The sequence below is a fragment of the Falco naumanni genome, chromosome 10 (genome assembly GCF_017639655.2).
Source record: "Falco naumanni isolate bFalNau1 chromosome 10, bFalNau1.pat, whole genome shotgun sequence".
NCBI classification, from domain to species: domain Eukaryota; kingdom Metazoa; phylum Chordata; class Aves; order Falconiformes; family Falconidae; genus Falco; species Falco naumanni.
Genome location: NC_054063.1, coordinates 34746653 through 34766947, shown reverse-complemented (window position 1 = coordinate 34766947; position 20295 = coordinate 34746653). Strand labels below are relative to the sequence as shown.

General features: G+C 40.2%; 1 protein-coding gene across 2 annotated transcripts in view; it reads left to right on the top strand.

The window, feature by feature from the left end:
* Positions 1-20295, top strand: part of PTPRT (protein tyrosine phosphatase receptor type T) — a 453762-nt gene that overhangs the window by 167037 nt on the left and 266430 nt on the right. For both annotated transcript variants that reach the window (XM_040608979.1, XM_040608978.1), the window contains exons 3-4: positions 11149-11420; positions 17391-17472. In XM_040608979.1, the coding sequence (XP_040464913.1) occupies positions 11149-11420; positions 17391-17472 (354 nt within the window). The remainder of the gene's footprint in view (positions 1-11148; positions 11421-17390; positions 17473-20295) is intronic.

Sequence of the window (20295 nt, the reverse complement as noted above, 5' to 3'; positions counted from 1 at the left end):
CTGATGTGATGTAGTGATTTAATTATTTAATTAGTTGTAGTTACTAACCTAAAACATCCTTTCCTTGAGTCTGTATCTACATTAATGAGAGCATTTTATTTTCAGCCGTTGGGTTTTAACAATGTAAAGAATTTTGTTTTTAAAATAGGTACCGTATTGGAACACAAAGCTGAATCATGTATAATAGCAATTATGTTTTCAGAAAAGTCTTTGCTGACCACTACCTCTGAACTCCTTTGTTGTTCGTATTTTGTCCTAAGAGAGTTCTTTAGCATCTAATTATACATTATGCTCATTATGCAAGTAGCTGTATGTCTTAAACTTAAAAATTTGATTAGTTTTTTTCCAGAGGATGTGTATAGAGGCTGTATACTGAAATACTGCCGTTTCCATGGGAGGGGGGCGTTAGCCAGCAGTTTATAGAATCATAGAATCATTCAGGTTGGAAAAGACCCTTGAGATCATCAAGTCCATCCGTTACCCCAGCACTGCCAAGCCCACCGCTGACCCATGTCCCCAGGCACTGCTAGGGGGATGGGGGCTCCACCACCTCCCTGGGCAGCCTGTGCCAGTGCTTGGCCACCCTTTTGGTGAAGAAATTTTTCCTCGGATCCAGTCTAAGCCTCCCCTGGAGCAACTGGAGGCTGTTTCCTCTGGTCCTGTCGCTTGTTACCTGGGAGCAGAGACCGACCCCCCTGCCCACAGCCCCTTTCAGGTGGTTGTAGGGAGCGATCAGCTCCCCCCTGAGCCCCCTCCTCTCCAGGCTGAGCCCCCCCAGCCGCCTCCATCAGCCTTGTGCCCCAGCCCCCGCCCGTCCCTGGACCCGCTCAGCCCCTCCCTGTCCCCCCCGGAGCGAGGGGCCCGATCCTGCACACAGGGCTGGTGGTGCGGCCGCACCAGTGCGAGCACAGGGGGATGGGCACTGCCCTGGCCCTGCTGGCCACACTGTTTCTGACACAAGCCAGGATGCTGTTAGGCCTCCTGGACCACCTGGGCACACTGGGGGCTTATTGCCAGCAGTCGCCCCCAGGCCCTTCCCCACCAGGCAGTTCCCAGCCCTCTGCCCCCACTCGCAGCTGCCTGGGGCCGGTGTGACCCATGGGACAGGTTACACCAGGGGAGGAGGAATGTCTGGTGTCCTGCCGAACCCCAAGCCCTCCTGAAGGACGTCTGCAAGAGGCTTTGAGCAGACCGTGTCCGACGTCCCTACAGCGCGTTCCTGTGGGCGATCAAGGCTCGGCTGTAGCAAAGCCCTTGGGTACCAAGGACAAAGTTTGCAATGTCTTTAAATGAAGATATGTTGAATTATGGCCGTTCCCTCTGTTTTGTTTATTTGCTCATTTAAAAACCTAAACGTTATCAATTAAATCATTTGCCTACATTTTACCAAACTGTTAAGGTAGTGATTGATAGGCTAAATAGCTGTCAGGCTACTGGCATTAAAAAGCAACAAAACCTGTTCAGTTTTCAGGGTTTAGTGAACGTTTTTATCAGTTTTACAAGATGATGAGGTAACGAAGAAGGTGCAATTAAAGTTGTAGAGAATTCTTGTCTATTGTTTGTAGACAATTATGTGTTTATTATTACAAGGTTCCTGTACTTGATAGACTGGTATAGCTCCCTTGCTAATGGAGCTTTTTTTTTCCTTGTAGCTCTGCCAAACGATTTATAAATAATGGAATAAGGACACTCTTGAAGAATACTACATCAGTGACCTTAGCAACATTGAATGCTGGCAATGAATCTATTAAAAAAGTTATTCACTGTTGAGAATTTATAGAATTGTTTCTGGTTCTACAGCACAGACCATTTTTTGTTTGTCAGTGAACCTAGGCTTACGACTGTGGCAATCGGTCTTTTATTAGGGAAACGTCTATGACGTCTGGGAATAAAATTCTAGAAATAACTGTGGAGCCTAGAGATAAGCATGAAACATGCAGAACAGTTGCCAGGTAGATGTGACTTTAGAGTAATGGCTCTTTTCTGAGGTTTGGTGAACAATTATGTCTGCTTTGCAAATCAAAATCTGAGTTTGTTGGTAGAGGAAAAAAGGTGGTTTGACCACTGATGCTGTTCCAGCACACATCAGTTGCAAAAGTTCTTCAGCTGATGTGTAAGGAGGGAAGGGCTGTGCTCTAGAGAGGCAGGTGGGAAGCGATGCTGGACATCACCTTGCACCACTGAAGTGAGAAATTTTGTCATGACTCTTTGTGATAAACTGGGCAGTCCCTATTACAGACTAGAACTGTTAGGTGTTAGTGCTTTCATGAACTGTCTGATCCAACGTTTAGATCAAGCTTTAGGGGCACCCTGAAGTGTGGTTTAGTATCACTGCTGTGTTTCTGTCTATACAGGTGTGAATTAACCTTTATGTGCTGATCTTCCATGCTGAATCTAACAGGTTTGCGTATGGAATACCGGCTACCAGAGACCACTCTGGCCTGTAGCTGAGGCTAGAAACTAGCAACCGACAAAAGGTGCTTTTTTCCCCTCTTTTTTTTTTTTTTTTTTTTTTCCTCCCTTGTCATTTCTGTAGTGTTACAGTCAGCTGTCCTGCAGTGCCAGGGTTTCTAGCTCAGTGATCATGCATATGTGAGAAATTGAGATAATGAGAGGTCCCTCCTGTACTTAAAAATTTCCTCTTGCCTCTGCTGTGCTGGATACCATCACTCTCCCAAGTTATTCTTTTCATTCCTGGTTTTATAAGCTTCTGCCTTAATTTTTCAGTTTAATTTTCTTTGGGCCAATGAAAAAATCCCCATTTGTTATTGAGGAAATTACAGTCAGAACCTGAAACCTGCATGTTAGCTTTATATTGCGAATATGTCAATCTCTATCATTGGTTGTCTTTGGAAAATGCCACAGAATTATGTAATCAAAAGGTATACATCCATGTTAGATTATAAGAAGACAGTAGAACAGGGAAGAAGCTATTTTGATGTGATGGTTTTTTAATATGCTTGTAAGGTTAAAAGTGGTTTGTGAAGTGAAAAAAGCAGCATACAGAAGTAATAAAAATGGGCAAACCAGTTTTGGGTGGATCTCAGTATATGTTGCTGGGACAGCTTTAACCCAGAGCAGACCGCAGAGCTTCTGGACTGCACAGAGATCCTGTTGCCTAATGAGACAATCCCTCTGCTGTTAAGAGGGCTGAGGTTCTGAAACTTTTGACAAAACATTTAATCTCCAAGTCCCTGCTTAACAGCCTCTTGCAGAAATCCCATTATCCACCTTAAAGCCCTCTGCTAATTAGGCCCTCATTGGCTTCATCAGTCATTTGATCTCTTTCCATCTGGATTTCACAGTTGAAGAGGGCTTGCTGACTGATCCACCAGCATGTAAAAGAGGCAAGCCACTAAACTGTGGTTATTTTTTTCTTTTCTGTAGTCCATGATCTATTTTAATCTTCTTTCTTCTGTCAGGGGTAGTTTAATGTTTCCCATTTTGGAAGGTAAAGCCCCTGCAGTAGATGTCCTTTACTTCAGCATTTACTTTGGGAGTGAATAAAGGGAAGCTGTCATTTGGCTGGAGGCCATTCCTGGGTTGTTAGCATCTTTCGGTGTCTGTGGGTCACCTTTATTCAGACCTTGGAAAACATTTGTAAAAGGCATGTAGTTTGATAACACCTGTGATTTACTGTTAACAGTGTCTGGATGCTACTGAAAATGCCAGCAGTCATTTATGGCTCAATCAGTGAAATCAATGAAAAAGTCTGTGGTTTGCAATTATGAAACTGTGTGAATCCTGGTTTCCCTAGTTCTGAGCATTTTCCTATATTTCTTTGGTTTAATATAAAGCAAGAGATTTGCAAACTTCTTTCCTCCCAAGGACGTCTGGAAACATGCAAACCAGACCCGCTTCTGTTTTACACCTAGCCTTTCAGGGAAGATTGTACCATAAATGCTTTACCAATCTTCGCTTTCTTTAAATAATCACAGCAAATGTTTGCGGTCACTGGAGTAATATGGGATCAGTCTTGTTCTCAGAGATTTTTCTTATGACACCCCCTGCCTCCCCAGCAACTTAATTCTTTTCGTGACATCAATTTGCTGAAGAAAAGCTCTTTACAAGTAGCGTTTCTTTAAAAAAATACTTTCCTATTATCCAACAATTTCCCAAGTGAATGAATTGTCCTCATGAATTATACTGAACTCAACTTGCAGTTTCTATTCATATTTATCTGTGAATCAAACTCTCTTTATTTCACTAGTAGATTAATTCGCTATGACCCGTGTTTGAGAAATAAACCCCAGGGGTCTGATTTTATCCTAATTGAAAAGGGGATAGGAGCTATGAGATACACCTTGTTTGATTTTGAATTTCTACAAACGCTGCTATCTGTAGTACATCAGTCAGAGGGAAGAGGTTTCTGAGACTTGTTCAGTTGTTTCACATGGGTATGAAGAACAGGGATATAAAAATGTGAGAAGTGTGAAGCAGGTAAGTGATCATAACTTTTCATAAAATAAAAACTACAAATTAAGTGGCAGTAGCTTAAAGCACATGCATGGGAATATTTATTTTCCCCAGCACAATGTGTAATTAAACTGTAGAGCTTGTTGACATAATGCTATTCCTAACTGACTTTAACAAAAATTCTGGGAGGAAGATCAATCTTGAAGCTTGAAATGGGAAGTTCTGCTTTGTGGTACCCTGATTCTTATGTTCTGCTTAAAGGGGTCACTTTGTCACTGCTGGAAACAAGTGCAGAGGTAGATGGATTTTTTCTTATATTGTCCTTAAACTTGTTTTGCATACTTAGCGTAGATGCTTTTCAGTGTCTGTTCTGTGGCATTCAGATTGACTTGACAGTATTATAAATACGTGCTTTTCCAAAACATACGGAAAAACATGGGATGTGGAAACATTACCAGGAAGAACGTGAACTTGCTTAGCTGGCTGGCATGGGTGCCTCTTGCTTGATCTGTCCTTCTCTAAAAATACCTGTGATAAAGGACTTCCAGGTCAGTACGTGAGACAGTGAACTGGCTCCGAGCCTAATCCATGTCCACTGGGAAAGAGTGAAAGCATTCTTGCAAAGGAAAGTAACACCTCACAAATCTATTGAAATACTCCGATGTTTAAAAAGAAAAAAAAAAAAAAAAAAGGCTATTAAACTGGATTTTATTGTTCAAGTGACTTTCAAAAAAGTTGCAATGGATTTCCAGAAAAGGACTCTTCCTTGAAAGAAGTGAGGCTGCAGTAGAAGAGACAAGGTGCTCAAACGTGGACAGACAAGACCAGCAGTAAACTGTTAGTAGGGGAGGCTGCCAGAGGTGCCCCCCTAGGATCTGTGCTGTGCTCTGGAATGTACTCAGCATATCCTTGAAAGGAGGGTGGAAAGTATGGAGGGAAATCACCCCAGTGAAGCTGCCAGTGTCCTAGTGATGGGCTGAGCCATGTCATTGTCCACGGTGATGGGCTGTCCTCTGTCTTGGCAGCCATAAGCGTAGTCTGTGACAGCTTCTTGTGCATTGGGGATTCATAGTAGCAGACTTCTTGTATGTTACGTAAAACCACAAAGATGTACACTCATTCACTTACATAGATTAAAATGACTGTGGTAGATACTGCGGGTTACTATTCTAATAAGCACCCTTAGAACATTTTTGGTTTGTCGCCAGTTGGAAAAGCTTATTTCCCTTGTGGTTTTGATTAAAGTTTCAAAGCTATCTTGGTATGTAGTTGAACTGCAGAATAAATCCTGTGTGGCTACTGCTATCAGAGGCAGGACTTCATGCATTTCCAGGTTAAGGTGCTCTGGTCTGGGTGGGAGGTGGCGGTTAGATGGGTTGGATGCTTGGATGGCAGCTGTTGCTGGTAGCTCTTGTTTGCAGATGGCATCAAACTGGGGGGAATGGTTGATATAATTAGGGGTAAAGCCACCAGTGGGGCTGGAGCACTTGCCCTGTAAGAAGAGGCTGAGGGGTTCCCAGAGATTGTTCAGCCTAGGGCAGGGAAGGCTTTGGGGGGACCTAGCAGTGGCCCCCAAGTCCCTGCAAGGAGGTTTTCAGGATACAAAGTTAGGATCTTTGCTGCAGCGAGTATCTGGAGGATGAGAGACAACGAGTGTACATTGAAACAAGAGGTTTTGAACTGAATACAAGGCAAAACTATGAGGGCAGCCAAGCACCGGAGTGGGTTTCCCGTCGGGGATGGGCAGTCCTCCTGGGAGGTTTATAAGACTCAGTAGGTAAAAGCTCTGAGAAACCTGGTCTGACCTTATCGCTGACCCAGCTTTAAGCAGGTGCTTGGCCTGAGGCTCCTCCAACTCAGATTGTTCCATGTTGCTTTGTTTTACCGTAACGAGGATAGATGTCAAACATTTTTGGAGATAGAGTTGTTCTTTGGAAATAAGCAAAACTGTGTCTAAAACATGCTCATGCACCTGATGGAGCTGCTGGAAAACCCATTCCTTTATTTTGGGAAGGAATTTACTCTTTGAAAGAACATTCTGTACCTGATTCTGGTTTTCAAGGTTTTGGAAAGCTCATTTTGCAGGTGAACGTTGTGACAGCTTTCTTTTCAAGTTTACATTCAGTCTTTAATGGTTGCTATAATTTCATTTTTAAACAGCACAGTTCTTCAAAGCCAACAGTGAAACAGCATCAACTGAGGTCTGTCTGGCGATCATGAGGGGTTCTCAGTGGCTCATTTCTTCAGCTGTCATTTGTCAGAACACACTCATGTAATCTTAATGAACAATGTGCAAAGCCATTAAAAACTCAATTACGGCTTTCTTTTTACTGCAGACGTGAGAAAATGCAATCATAAAGTGCTGATGTGTAAACACAATAGCCACCATCTGCTGCAGAGTAGCATTTCAGCTCCAAAAAGAGGATATATGTTGCAGATGCATCAATAATAGGACGCTTATCGAGGCATCATTATGCACCAAGCAGGGGAAAAATTGAAATTTATGGCCAGCTAGAGAGCACTTCATGGTTTAATTCCCCAATTTTCAGTGGTATGTTTAATAACTATGCGAGAGTGCCGTTTTATGTTCCTGTCGTTTGAACAGATTTTTAAAAATGAATTTATTTACCCTCTTCCTGCTTCTGACTGATCTGAACATAACATGTTCACTTTTGGTTATTCAGGACAAAACCAGCAAGATATTAATTAATCTAACCTGTTGATTGAAGAGCACTAAATTTAATTGACCTGATATTCAGTCTGCTTTAATAAGTGTATACTTCTGTGTCACATAAATACGAAAAAACTTTTCCACAGTATAGGTAAATATAGGTAAATTTTTTTCCTCAAACCTCATTTTTTCAGCTCAGTGTTGACTTTACGGCATTTGAACTTTCTGGATGGAAGTAAACAAAACAATGGGGCAAAATGATTTTTTAATTTTTTTTTTCCTACTGTTATTTTTTTTCAAAATTGGATATGCAACGGTCTAAGTAAGAGTTTCTCTAAGGTATCTTCTGTTTTATTCGGATTCTTGCCTGGAGACATTTACGTGGCTTTCAGTCATCCACTGAACGATAATTTCCATTTGTGACATGTTAATTCATTCCCTAGTTCTTTGTATGAGTGGAGAATATGACGAGTGGTTTGTTGGTGCCAGGTGTATCTATTTTATTTGTATATACAGGCCTATAAATTGAGAATAAGTCGCATCGACTTCAGTTCTGTGTTCAGTCTGAATAAGGCTGTCAGACTGAATCACAGTATGTCATTTTTTATGAAGAATAATAAGGAAAACCACACTTGTCCTTAATAGTTTGGTTTTAATTCCTTCTTTTTTCTCTGGTGGGAGCAATTTTCCTGATCTCTCACTTACCTCTGGGTGATGTGTCCTGCCCAGACAAGCTTCGCTGGGCATGGACATTTATAACAGGGGAGCGGATCCCAGCTGCGGATCTTGGAGCATGCAGAGCCACCCTTTGCAGGTCCTAGGGGACAGGGGACCTGTTCAAGTTCACACCCTAAAAAAAGTAAAAAAGTGTACCGGGGGGTGTATTTGGAGGCGGGTGTATAGAATATAAGGTATACTTTATTCACAACTGAATTCTGTAGATTAGCATGTTCTTGTGTCCGATGTCAATTGTAGTCTTGATGAAAACTATAGGTTTGCACTCCCTATAATGGCCAGGTGTGAATGTGCGCTGTGCCTTGACGAGCCAGGGAAAGGGTTTGTTGTGGAAGCTGCCACACGAAGTCTCTGCAGAAACAAGGGATGTGGTGTAGTTAGTAGATGACTGATTTAAACAATGCATGAGTACTTTTCTCTGACAGAGATGGCACTATAAGTGGAAATTTTTCATCTTTTCCACTGTCATATAAAATAATACCTCTTATCAGGATTTTACTGGAGACAGTTGTGGTTTTATAGTATTTTTCTCCTGTATTGCTAGGCATACTGTATTAAAAAAAAATAATCATATGCTACAAATAAGAAGCTATGAATAATTTGCATAAGACAATTGTTTGTAAGGCTATTTTAGTAACTAGGAGTAATTATTTTGCTAAGTGCTTTTCAGTGGATGGATATTTTACTTGCTCATATTGTCAGTCACTAGATTCAGGCTCCATATACTCTCTACAATTGTCAGCGGTTGCATAAAAGACCATTGTCAAACCACAAATAACTTGTGATCCATTTTTTTTTTGTGGGTGGCAAAAAATAAAATTGTAATTATTGCTTATGCACTCTTTATAAAAGCCGATGGCTTTTCCCCCAGAGGAAAGCTTGTTATTTTTATATATTAATCTGTAAAAGTGAAATACTCCCTAACTTTTTCTGTCATTGAAACACCTACCCCAGTGCAGTTCAAGACTCTCTTATGTTAGATGCAGTACAGCTTCAGATAATTCTTTAGGGTAGCAATCCATGTATTATCCAAATAAAATTAAAAAAAAGATAAATGAGGGAGTAAGATGCCCAGAAATGGGATGATGCACCCTATGATCTAATCAATGATGTTGCAAAAATCAGTTTTCCTGGGTTCCTACCTGGTGTAGCAGGTACTTGGTCAAAAAACTTTGTGGGTGCACAGCAGCTCTGCTTTTCTTTACTGTTTTAATTGGCTGTGCCATCATGCTCAAGTATGAGATCTGACAAATGTGGAACTTCACTTCATTGTATCTTGTACTTTTTCGCACCATGGCATTGAAATGCTGCAGGCGCCACATTTCACAGCAACTGCTGTACTCCTCAGTGCTAGACTACTGTTACTCAGCAGTTTTACAATGGCTTTCCTCCACTTTTCTCCTGATAATCTGGGTTCTTACAACTGTTCTTCTTTTATTTGTAAGGGAGGATAAGGCAGGTTATGTGTGCTGACAGAGATCGTGGAAGTGTCTTAGTCTTCAAAACCAGGCTGCCGGCTTTCCAGCCTGATGCCTGAACTGTCAGCCTGGGCTGCCTCTTCAAGCCAGTTGGCAATTGTGCTTCGTGATAATAAATTATCTGAGGTCATAGAAAGTGAATCCAAATCTCAGTTTCTTAAAACATCAGGGGGATTTGGGTGGATTTTTAAGAATAAGTATGTATATGGTACTTTCTGGAGAAGGGGATCTTGTGGTTGATTGAGAGCAGTAGATTGATAGCGAACATTTGCCAGGATCCCACCTTATGGACTTGGATTATTAAAGGGAAACTGAAGAGTTTGGATTCAGCTTTTATGTTTCTCAAAGCCCTCACTGTGAATCTTGAATTTCTTGATTTGAGGCTTTTTTGATTTGCAGCATATGAAAGTGAAAGATAGGATTGCCAGAGAACATCTTGCCTATAAATTTTCATATTTTTTAGTACAGCCTCTTCCCTTGCTGTGCTTGCATTGTGTTTGAATTTTCCAAGGTCTCTAGAGTATGTGATTTTTATTTATTTTTTTGAAAGATTGACTTCATCTGCATCCGTGCTTTTGAATCCTTTACAAAATGCATATATATCATATAAACACAGGGGAAAAAATATGTTTGTGGGAGAAAGTTGCGGGTATCTGTTGATATAAATTTAGAATGTATGGCTGTTCACTGCACAGAATTGATCAAAATGTTTATCTGGTGTCACACTGCTACAGCATGGAATAGGGAAAGTCAGTAGGTTAGAAGTGAGGCAGGGCTTTTCAAACTCAATCTTCTGTGAACTGCAAGAGGCCAGCAGAGAAATAAGTTTGTAGCGTGCCTTGGCAGCAGCATTGCAACTGAGAGTGTCAGAAGGGCTGTGTCTGATTAAAAATTATCATGCCTGGCTGCTGACACACAGATTTCCCTCCTGCCCCAGTCTTGGTGTTCAGCTTTTTCTGAGTGTGAGTGTCTGTACACACATAAAGAAGCTCCTTTAAACAGAATTGAATCAAATAACTCTCATAATGTTTTCCCTTATTGCTAACATTTGTCACCTTGATGCATCTGTGAAGAGATGAGTTGAGACACAATGTGCTATAAAATAACTGCTTGATGAATCAAGATGTGAGTTCAACATCAAGAGCCATGGTTAATATGATGCAAGCTTCCAGGTTAACAAACTCATAAATTGCCTTAGTATATATTTTCCTCCCTAAATTCAGCCTGTCCTTCCCTCCTAGAAGAATAATTGTCCTTGTTGCATTATTTCTAGTCAAGATGTTGCTGTTACACTTACGAGCCTAATTCATCTGGGCTCTGAAAATTGGGTTTTTCTTAACGTATTAAACCTTCAAATGTTTATAGTGCCAAGGTGCAGGGTTCACAGGTACAGACTGGCACCCAGTGGGTAGCGGCCACGTAGGCAAACCTCCACTGAGCATTTGGCCCACTGCTGCAGTTCTTGTACTGAATGTGCCTGTGGGCACTGCGTGCAGCAGGAGAGCCCGGGTGCTGCTCAGGGTGTGAGTATGCTGTTGTTTAGAGTGACTGTTGTGTCATGAGGTTATAAAATAATAACAGCAAAATAGTATTTTTATTTTGATTTTGAAGTTATCTAATTAAAGTGGTTCTAGTTGGCACTGAGCCTACTTGTGCATATACCCTGCAATTTTAAAATCCCTTCTCTCTGTTACCCAATAACAAGCTGAAAATAGCTAATTCGAGCTCTTCAGATGAACGTTTTGTTTTCTGGCTTCTAAGGGAATCGCTGACTTTTCAAATGGAACTGTATTTATGGAAAAAGCCAAGCAAAGCCACTCTTTCTTCTCTTTTTGCTTTCCTCCATAGGCTCCTTCATGATGGTCAACAGCTCTGGGCGGGCGTCCGGGCAGAAAGCTCACTTGCTGTTGCCTACGCTGAAGGAGAATGACACGCATTGCATCGACTTCCACTATTACTTGTCCAGCAGAGACCGTTCGAGTCCCGGCTCTCTGAATGTCTACGTGAAGGTGAACGGAGGACCGCAGGGCAATCCCATATGGAACGTCTCGGGGGTTGTTACAGAAGGATGGGTGAAGGCAGAACTTGCCATCAGTACTTTCTGGCCACATTTTTATCAGGTACGAGTTTGTAATATTTTTCTCTCTTTTTTTCTTTTGAACATTTGGCTATGTGTGAGCTAAGCTTTTATTAGCAATAGGTGTTCTGAAAACCAAATCCATCCCCCCCACCCTCCGACTTTTTTTCCTATCAGAATGACTTTACATATAGCAGTTCAATAGCATAAGGGTTATATAGGCTTCCTGACATACCTTGTCCTGCGTCACCCTTTTTATTCAGTTGTTGTCAGATCACAGAGTGATGGATAGGCTGCTGGGAGGCAAATTATTGGCAAGTTAAGAACCTGCTTGTTTATCATGAGACTGGCACGTAAACAGTCATATTGGCCCTACCCATAGCGCTATGTAAATGTAAATACAACTGAGTGTCTAGGTGTGTAATTGAATCTCTGCATAAATTTTCCTGAACAATTTTTGGCCTTTAGTTGGTTCCATAGGGAGGAACATTTGTTCACTCAGCTTTGCATCTGGACTTTTCCTGTGCCTGTACGAAGGGTGTAAGTAGACCAGGTACTAAAAAAATCTTGGACCATGTTATCAACATGACTAGACTCTTCACTAGATCCTCTGTTCCTCCTCTTTTTAGTGCTGCTTATAACATATTTTTAGTTGTTCTGTTAGGAAATATTTTTTTTTAAACAGGCACAAAGTTAAGGAATGTAATGGGTAAGTTGATTTTGTTATATTAATTTTACAGCTATTTTTTAGTTGTCCACTTCAAATATTATGTGGCAACTTAACAGTATTTTTTTTTTTAGTTTTAATTAGGTTGCACACAATGGACTCCCATGGTTCTTGTTAGGTGTTAAAGGCATGTTTTTGTCTTGTTTTATATTCAAGAAAAAAATCCCCACCAAACAAACAAAAAACAAACCACCACCACAACAAAACCTGGGAGGTAATTGCACCCTAAATTTTGCAGGAAAAGCTGATGTACATATGATAGTAATAAAAGACATGAGTAAGAAAGAATCACAATAGAATAAACTATGAAAAGGCAGCAAATAGTCTGTGGATAGAAAACAGCAGGTAGAATTGCTTGCTTTTTTTTTTTTTTGGCTTCTAATAACTGGGTAGGAAGTCTATAAAATCTGAGCTGAAGTAGAATGCTTTAATGTTCTGCCTCTGAAAAAGAGTTGGGGATATCAGCAGAATACAGAGCACACTATGCAGGGTGAGAGGAAGGGATAAAGAGATGCAAATGTGTGGAAAGTGGTGTTTTAAGAGATGTGCACAACTTGTCACCTGTTCTGAAACTGTATTAAAGTGCTTGTACTTCACTCATATTAACATAAACCTGATCATGAACCAGAACTTGCTTCATAGTAGGTGCTCCACAGAGATAACAGAAATGATCTTTCACCCTGATAATCAGTGCTTGAAAAACGTGGAAAAGACAGCCTGAGCTCACACTTGGAGGGAACCTTTTTCTCAGATATACCAATAGTAGACTTCCTGAGCCTGCCTTACTTCTTTTGCAAGTCTTTTGCAGGTCAAGTTTGCTTTTCCTAGAGCAAAAACTCCTTTAAATCAAACAAGAATTGTTCACTGCAGTACAAAAAATGAACAGATTGGAAGCCAGCAGTAACTGTTCCTTTCTAGAAAATACAAGGGTTTTATTTTTTACTTTTTGTTGAACAGGGGTGATGTTTCCTTCTGCTTATATTTTTATTCTTATTCCTTAAGTGTGGCTTTTAAAGTCTGAGTTCTGTCCTACTGTTATGTGGGATCTAATACACTGATTTATCACCAGTCCCTAATTTTATGAAACAGCTTCTGTTGATGCAATCCTGTGACTTTCTACTTTTAATCAAGGTTTTTAAAAAAGAAACAAAACCAACGTAAAAACCAAACCAAACCCAAACCCAAACTTTAAGCTTTCAAAAGTGAAGAGGAGAGCACACTGAAGGACTTAGGCTGGCAAATAACAGTAATTTTGACTAAAGCACCACTGCTGGCTAAAGAAGTCCGGAGGCGGCAGGATGACAAAAGCTTGGGTGTGCTGTTGCCTAGGGAGTGTCTCATTTCGCACTTACAAGCTTGGATGTGCCATCGGAGTGTTATTTGTCAGCTTTAAATCAAAATTGCATGCCTGGAGAGCTCTTTGTATGCAAAAAGACCTGAAAGTATGTTCTGTATTTCAAAAGCACCAGGTAATGCAGGAAAAAAATAGCATTTTTCCTAAATAATGAAGTCTGTGTCAGGCAAAATGGGAATTACTATCTTAATGCATGGAAAGCACACCATCTTAGATTGCAGTGTGCATCAAAAACTCAGTTGGGCAAAAAATCTGAAACTGTTTGCCCTGGGTCTGAGGGTTCAACAAGTACTTTGAGTTCTGGAGACGTGACTAGTGGAAAAATAGTAACCAAGCCTATGGCCAGAGTTTGTGTGGTAGGTCTGGCAGTTCCGTGCGAGGGTCATAGGAGTCATCTGGATCCAAAAGCACTCTGTCGAGATACAAATGTGGGGATTGTGGAGGTTTATAATGTCTACCTTAGAGTTACTCGTACTTGGATTCCCAGCCTGCAAATGTTTTTAGTGTAGTGTGAAAAAGCCATAATAGTTCTTGGAGAAAGGTAATACATGTAATCTTGAATTATTGCTCAGCATAAGGATGAACTTAGTCCCAGAATGCACCAAGGGCAGCACTAGAGTCTGCCAGGAAGAGTTTTCCTGATGTATAGCAAGGAGCATTATTGATCCATGCCTGAAGAAAACTGTTGTACCACAACAGATGAGCCAGGCTACGCTGCTGACACAGACTACGCTGGTACATAGCAGCAGTGAAAGGTAGGATTGTTTATTGGTAAGGAAACATGAAATGACTTAGTGTTTGCAATTAAAAAACATTCTTAAATGCTGAGAAGAGTAAAGCTTTGCATTTTGTCACCTATATTAATTTCTGAGGAGTTCCTTAAATAGAAGCATTGTTAAATGCCTACGTCTAAATCTTTATACTACGTTTCCGACTGAAGTTAAAAGGACACGAGAGATGTTTAGTGTGACATTTGCAGAACAAGCCCTGTAAGCATTTATACCTGCTTTTTCCTTATGCTGGGTCTCCATTCCGTTTCAGGAAAACCTGGGTGCTTCTGTGCTTCTCACTTTGATAGGTCTGAGGCACTGCAGAATACAGAAAAAGACAACAATGTGGAAGTCTGAACAAGAATATCTGACTGTAAAGCAGAACAGATAATAGAGTCTGTCAAAACAAGACTGTGTGAATTGAGAGATCCCTCCACTCTTTTTTCAGGGGATTCTGCACCAGTGTGCATGGGTTTTTTAAGGGGTGACTCCGTTGTTACTGGTTTAAGTTATATTGTGCTGTATTAAAGACTCTGTACGTGTCAGTTATTAACAAAGACAGTTCTCTATGTGTTGGTGCTTAAGTTTGCCATGCATTAATAGCTAATGCAAATGCCTTGGAGAATTTTCCAAGTTCCTGGCTTGCAGAAAATTGAGAATTAGTTTATTGTGGTTTATATCTTCTCCCAAATGCAAAACTAAAATAAGATTTTGTAGCTGTAATGTTTTGCTTTAATTCAAGTCTGAAGGGAGCTGCAGTAGTTCCTTGCATGACCTTCCCAGTTAGTGTGACTTTCATCATGAATAAAATTTCACTTCTAAAATAATTATAATTTCCAGACTAAGGATTTGTGTTGTACTCTTATTTTATGCAGAACCTAAAAAGCCTCTTGGGAACCTTGATAACACAAAACATGTGTTGATGTTTCTGGGATTATTTTTTCTTTCAGAGACTTGCTTCTTCCTATTGGTCCTTGACAGCCTAATTTTTGTCTACCCTCCTCTGGAGTAGAAATTTGGTTTCTACGTATTGTTAACAATTTGAATTTTCTTAGTTTATATCTTTGCCTGTTAAGTTTTGAGTTCTACCTGTTTTTATCATGTCTTTCTTGTAGTGGATGCATTTCAGATTTCACATTTGGATTTGTTTTGAATTGGGGAAGCAGATCTTAGGAAGTCATGGAAGCATGAGTAGAAAAGACATTCTGGAAGGCCAGTGATGGCAAAGTGATTAACAGCAGTTCTGTACTTAAAAAAGACATAGTAATCTACTTCCATAGCCAGGGCATGCAGCGATCAGCGTTGGGACAGTTGGATCTTTTACTGTATTAAATCTTCTGATAAAGGAGATGAAGAGGCTAAGCAGGGACAGACTGGGAACACCAGCTTTTATTTAGAACGAAAATAAGTGAATGAAAAACTGGCTTTAAGTGTTAACTTGGAGTTTTAGTAATGAATTTTAGAGGTTAAACATTATTGAAATATTCTCCTACGAAACAAGTAGCTGCACTAGAACACTGTTATAATAGTAATAACTGTGCCAGCTGAACATGTTAATTAACTCTGTCCTTGAAAACATTGTATACTCATGCAAAAATGAGCAATTTAATACAGTGTGAACATTAGTGAGAGAGAATGAAAATGGGGGCATCCCTTTCAAATGCAGAGGACAGTGCTCATTAGATCTCCACCCATAATTTTATTTTTTTTTTAAATCGTAAAGGATAGTGCTTCATTCCTTTGGGAAGAGAATCACAATCTTGAGAGGTAGCGTTACCAAGATGTTCAATAATCAGTCTGCATTTTTTTTTCCTATTGCAATTTAACATTTCTAAACGTTTTTTCCTCATGGAATCACAGAGTATCTCCAGTCAGAAGGCACCTGTAAGGATCATCAAGTCCAGTTCCTCCCTGCTCCTTGCAGGACTAACCTACAACTCTGCCATATGACCAAGAGCATTGTCCGGATGCTTGTTGAACTCTGCCAGGCTTGGTGCCACGACCACTTCCCTGGGGAGCCTGTTCCAGGAACTGAGCACCCTCCCAGTGAAGAACCTCTTCCCAGTGTCCAGTCTGAACTTAGCCTGACACAGCTTCATCCCGCTTCACTGTGTCCTCTCGTGAGTCACCAGAGAGGAGACCCCACTCCTCCTCCTCCTCCTGCGCTGCCCCCAGGAGGAAGCTGCAGGCTGCGATGAGGGCACAGTCCACAAATTATGTCCTACTATCCTTTAATTGTTGGGCAAAATACTCCATATCTAGCACTGTCTTCTGATTTTTTAGTTAGCTTATTTGGCAGTAGTTAACTCTGTTTTAATGATCTGTCAGTGTTGTAGTTTTTTTTGGTTGTTTTTTTTTTTTTCCTGCACCACGGATAGCCTGTATGTTTTTAGTAATAGGATACTTCAGGGCAGTTTTCCAGGTAAAATCACGAAGCCATAGGGATGTATGAGTTTTTTCTTCATTGGTAATTTAATATCTGTCTATTCAGACCCAAATTAGTGGAACGCTTTCATTATCCAGATATATAAATAAAATAGAAAGTGCTAGTTAGTGTACCATTACTGTAGAGAAATACTGCATGTAGTTTTTAAAAATGTTCATTCTCAGACCTTGTTAGATTAATCCAGAGAAAGGCAGAAACAAGTTCATTATATCTAGGAGAATTTTATTTCAATTCAGTAACGAGAATCCAAGGTCATCCATTGTTTGTAATTTGCTCTGTAATACTGCCATGGCATATGTGCCAAATCGAGATTTCCTCCAGAAGAATCCATGCCGAGTTATTGATTCAATAAGAGAATTTTCTCTCACGTACAGCATTCTCCAACTTTGAGGCACGCTAAAAACAAGATGTCAAATGATTATCCACTTAATGTTCTTGGACTGGTGCTTAAAGTGAATATAGGTTTGTATATACACGGAGTATTTTTTACTCTCCCAAGTGAAAGAAGCACACAGTTGTCTCTAATCCTAATGAACGTTGTTCTAACTTTTTTTTTTTCCATATCAAACAGATTTGCAATCCTTAGTATCCCTTTGTTGTTAATGATGAAATTACTCAAATGACTCTGGCATTGGAATAAAACCAGAAAACTGACTGGCCAAATGACTAGTGTGGCTGTTCTTTTTAAAAGAACTTTTTCTTATTTTGTATTTCAGGTGATATTTGAATCTGTCTCTTTGAAAGGACATCCAGGGTACATTGCTGTGGATGAAGTCAGAGTTCTCGCCCATCCATGCAGTGAGCACTCTTTGTTTTTGTAACTGTATCAATGTGTTATATACCGGTCTTGACAGCGTAAAGGAGGGATGTACTAAACTTGATCAGCACTAAAATGTCTTCTTGTATCCCACTGAGACACCTAAAGACAATCAGCTTTGCATAAACACAGAACTCTGCAAGTTGTGCAAAAGGGAAAACTGTGCTCAGTCTATAGTTAGCACCCGGACATCTGTGGAAGGCCCTCTTCATCTCTTGTTATGAACATAAAGAACATAAAGCTGGTTGTTTTATTATTTCTGAAAATCACATTGCTGTAGAAAACAATCTTAAAAGCTTCTGATAATATCCTGTGTGGTTAACTTAAGAAAAGAATAAACAAACAAACAGTTTCAGAATTTCCTTGATAAAGGACATATCCCAAAGGCCTATCTCTTTCAACAAACGTTAAACCCACTCTGCTCCTCTGTAAAGATATTAAAAACAAATTGCATTCAGACAATACACTTGCACAGGAGTAGAAACTAATGCAGGTTCATTAAGCTGTTCAAAAATATTAGTGCCGCGTTTCTTCTATTTCAGCCATAATAATCAGCTTAGATTTATTCATTTGTTTATTTCCTATTTAAAGAAATCTTGAGCTTCAGTCTTTGAGTCTGAACTTGTTTGGTTTCTCAATGCATCTACACTGTGGCTTGAGGACTTGGTGTGTCTATATTGGCTATGTAATATACAGTTTCTTCTGGAGTTGTTTTGATTATTTTTTTAATAGCCCCTCTCACTTGCTCATAGTTTCTTTAATACAGTGGTAGCTGCTCACAAAAAAACATGGATCATATCGATGGAGTGATATCAGCTGGTTTTCTTGCAATAAGAATTTCCAAGAACAGCTGCCGTTCAATGTGATAGACATGGTTCTGCTCAAGTTTAACAGGACATTTCTGATAACTGCAGTATGGTTAATTGCTGTTTAACTAAATTATATTTATATTTACCATGTGCTCATTGCTCAGGCCTTTGGGTGCATTTACTTCATTAAGAAATACTTACAGTCTGTATTAGCCAGATGTTGCTGATAATGGCAGCATCCAAGGAAATCCCCCAAACGGTCTGCGTGCATTCCATGCATGCTGGGTGATGGCCGATCCCTGTACTGGGAAAGAGGCCACCGAACAAACTGGGGCAAAACCTAGACAAGAAAGTTACAAGATTAAAAAAAAAAAGAGATGGGATGCTGTGTTACATCCCTGCTTAATCAAGTATTTAAACTGATTTTAAATCCATTTCTCCAAGTATATGGAGGTCCCTCTTTCAAATTGTGTCCCAGGTGACTCAAAACTGAAATGATTTGAATGGTTAACTGTTCCGTTTTGAATCGGCAGCCTACAGAACTGCAAGTTCTCGGCCGTCTTTGTAATTGCTTGTCCTGTCAGATCCCCAGCGTTGCTTTGCTGTTGGGCAATGACAACTGCCAGGGTAAACGTCATTGGAGTGTGTTCCATTGACTTGTACAGGCTTTGCCCCACATATTCATTTTACAATTGTTATAACTCAAAATACAGGGACCACAAAGCTGCTGATGACCCTGGAGGTTACTGAAATTATTGGTGTTATTTCTTCATTTCTGCCTTACCTTTGTAGATGACAGTATAGCAGACAAACCTAAGTATCAGCAAACCCACAGTGAAATGTTCCTAATGACACAGTAATGGAGAAAAATAACTGGCTTGCTGGTGTTGCCTTTTTTTTTTTTTGTCCCTCGAAGAAATGCACTGGAGTATCAATTCTCGTTATGCCATGTGTGCATGAGCACGTGCAATCACAGTGCAGCCCTGTGCTCCAGAGTGCAGCGGACAGGGCGCGTGGGGCAGGTGTGGCTGCGCTCACCCAGGCTGCGCCGCTTCGTATGTGGAGCTGGCTTACGTCTGCCCACCTTAGACTGCAGGCAGAAATTACTAGTATTAGCCCACAAATATCATGTAGTGCATTCTGACTGTCACCCAGAGGTAGTTTTCCAGTAAAATTTGATGCAAATTACTGATCCCCAGAAAGCACGATGGTACAGAGTCGCTATCTTTCAGGAGCTGTCAGCAAACCGAGAGTGTGGTGAATGGGATACAGAGGCTAGATAAAAACATTTGGCAGAGTGTATGGGCATGTGTTGTCTGTTCAAGTGTCTACAGCAGAGAAATACTTGTACATCAAGCTTCATGCATACACAGATGCCCACCCCACATCCCTTTGGATTTATTTGATTCCAGTAGAAAAAGATGGGTTGGTCTGTCCTCTGAAATGAAGTATTTCGCCAGTGTCTAATTGAATTAAAAATGTAAAGACCAAGTTGAAAACTTCTGACCTTTAGAGTCTTACAAGGCTGTTTAGTGTGTCCTACTAAAAGTTTTCAAATGGTGCGCAAACTTTCTTCTGGGGCCCAGCAAGAGCTAAGTTAATTTGAAAGTGTCAGATTCACTACTGTAATCTTTTTTATTTTCTTGTACGCTAACTTAGAGGTAAATGAGCCTGGTATTTAGTCAACAAGATAATCCTCTGATCTAGTTCCTCTGTGAACAAATGTGATGTCTGCATTTTAATAGTAGTTTAATATTGAATTAATACTGAATTTAGTATCAACAAAACACTGATATCAGTGATCTTAACCTAATACAGTGATACAATATTGTCTTTTATATTTCATTTAATATCTGATTTCATATTAATGACACGTTCGTATCCTAAAGGTCTAAGATGTATTCGATAGTCAATAAAATAAAAGGGAAAAAATACCCTTGTGAAAATTCAGTTTGACTCAGTCATGCTTGACAAGCTCAGAAGCATTTGATTTTT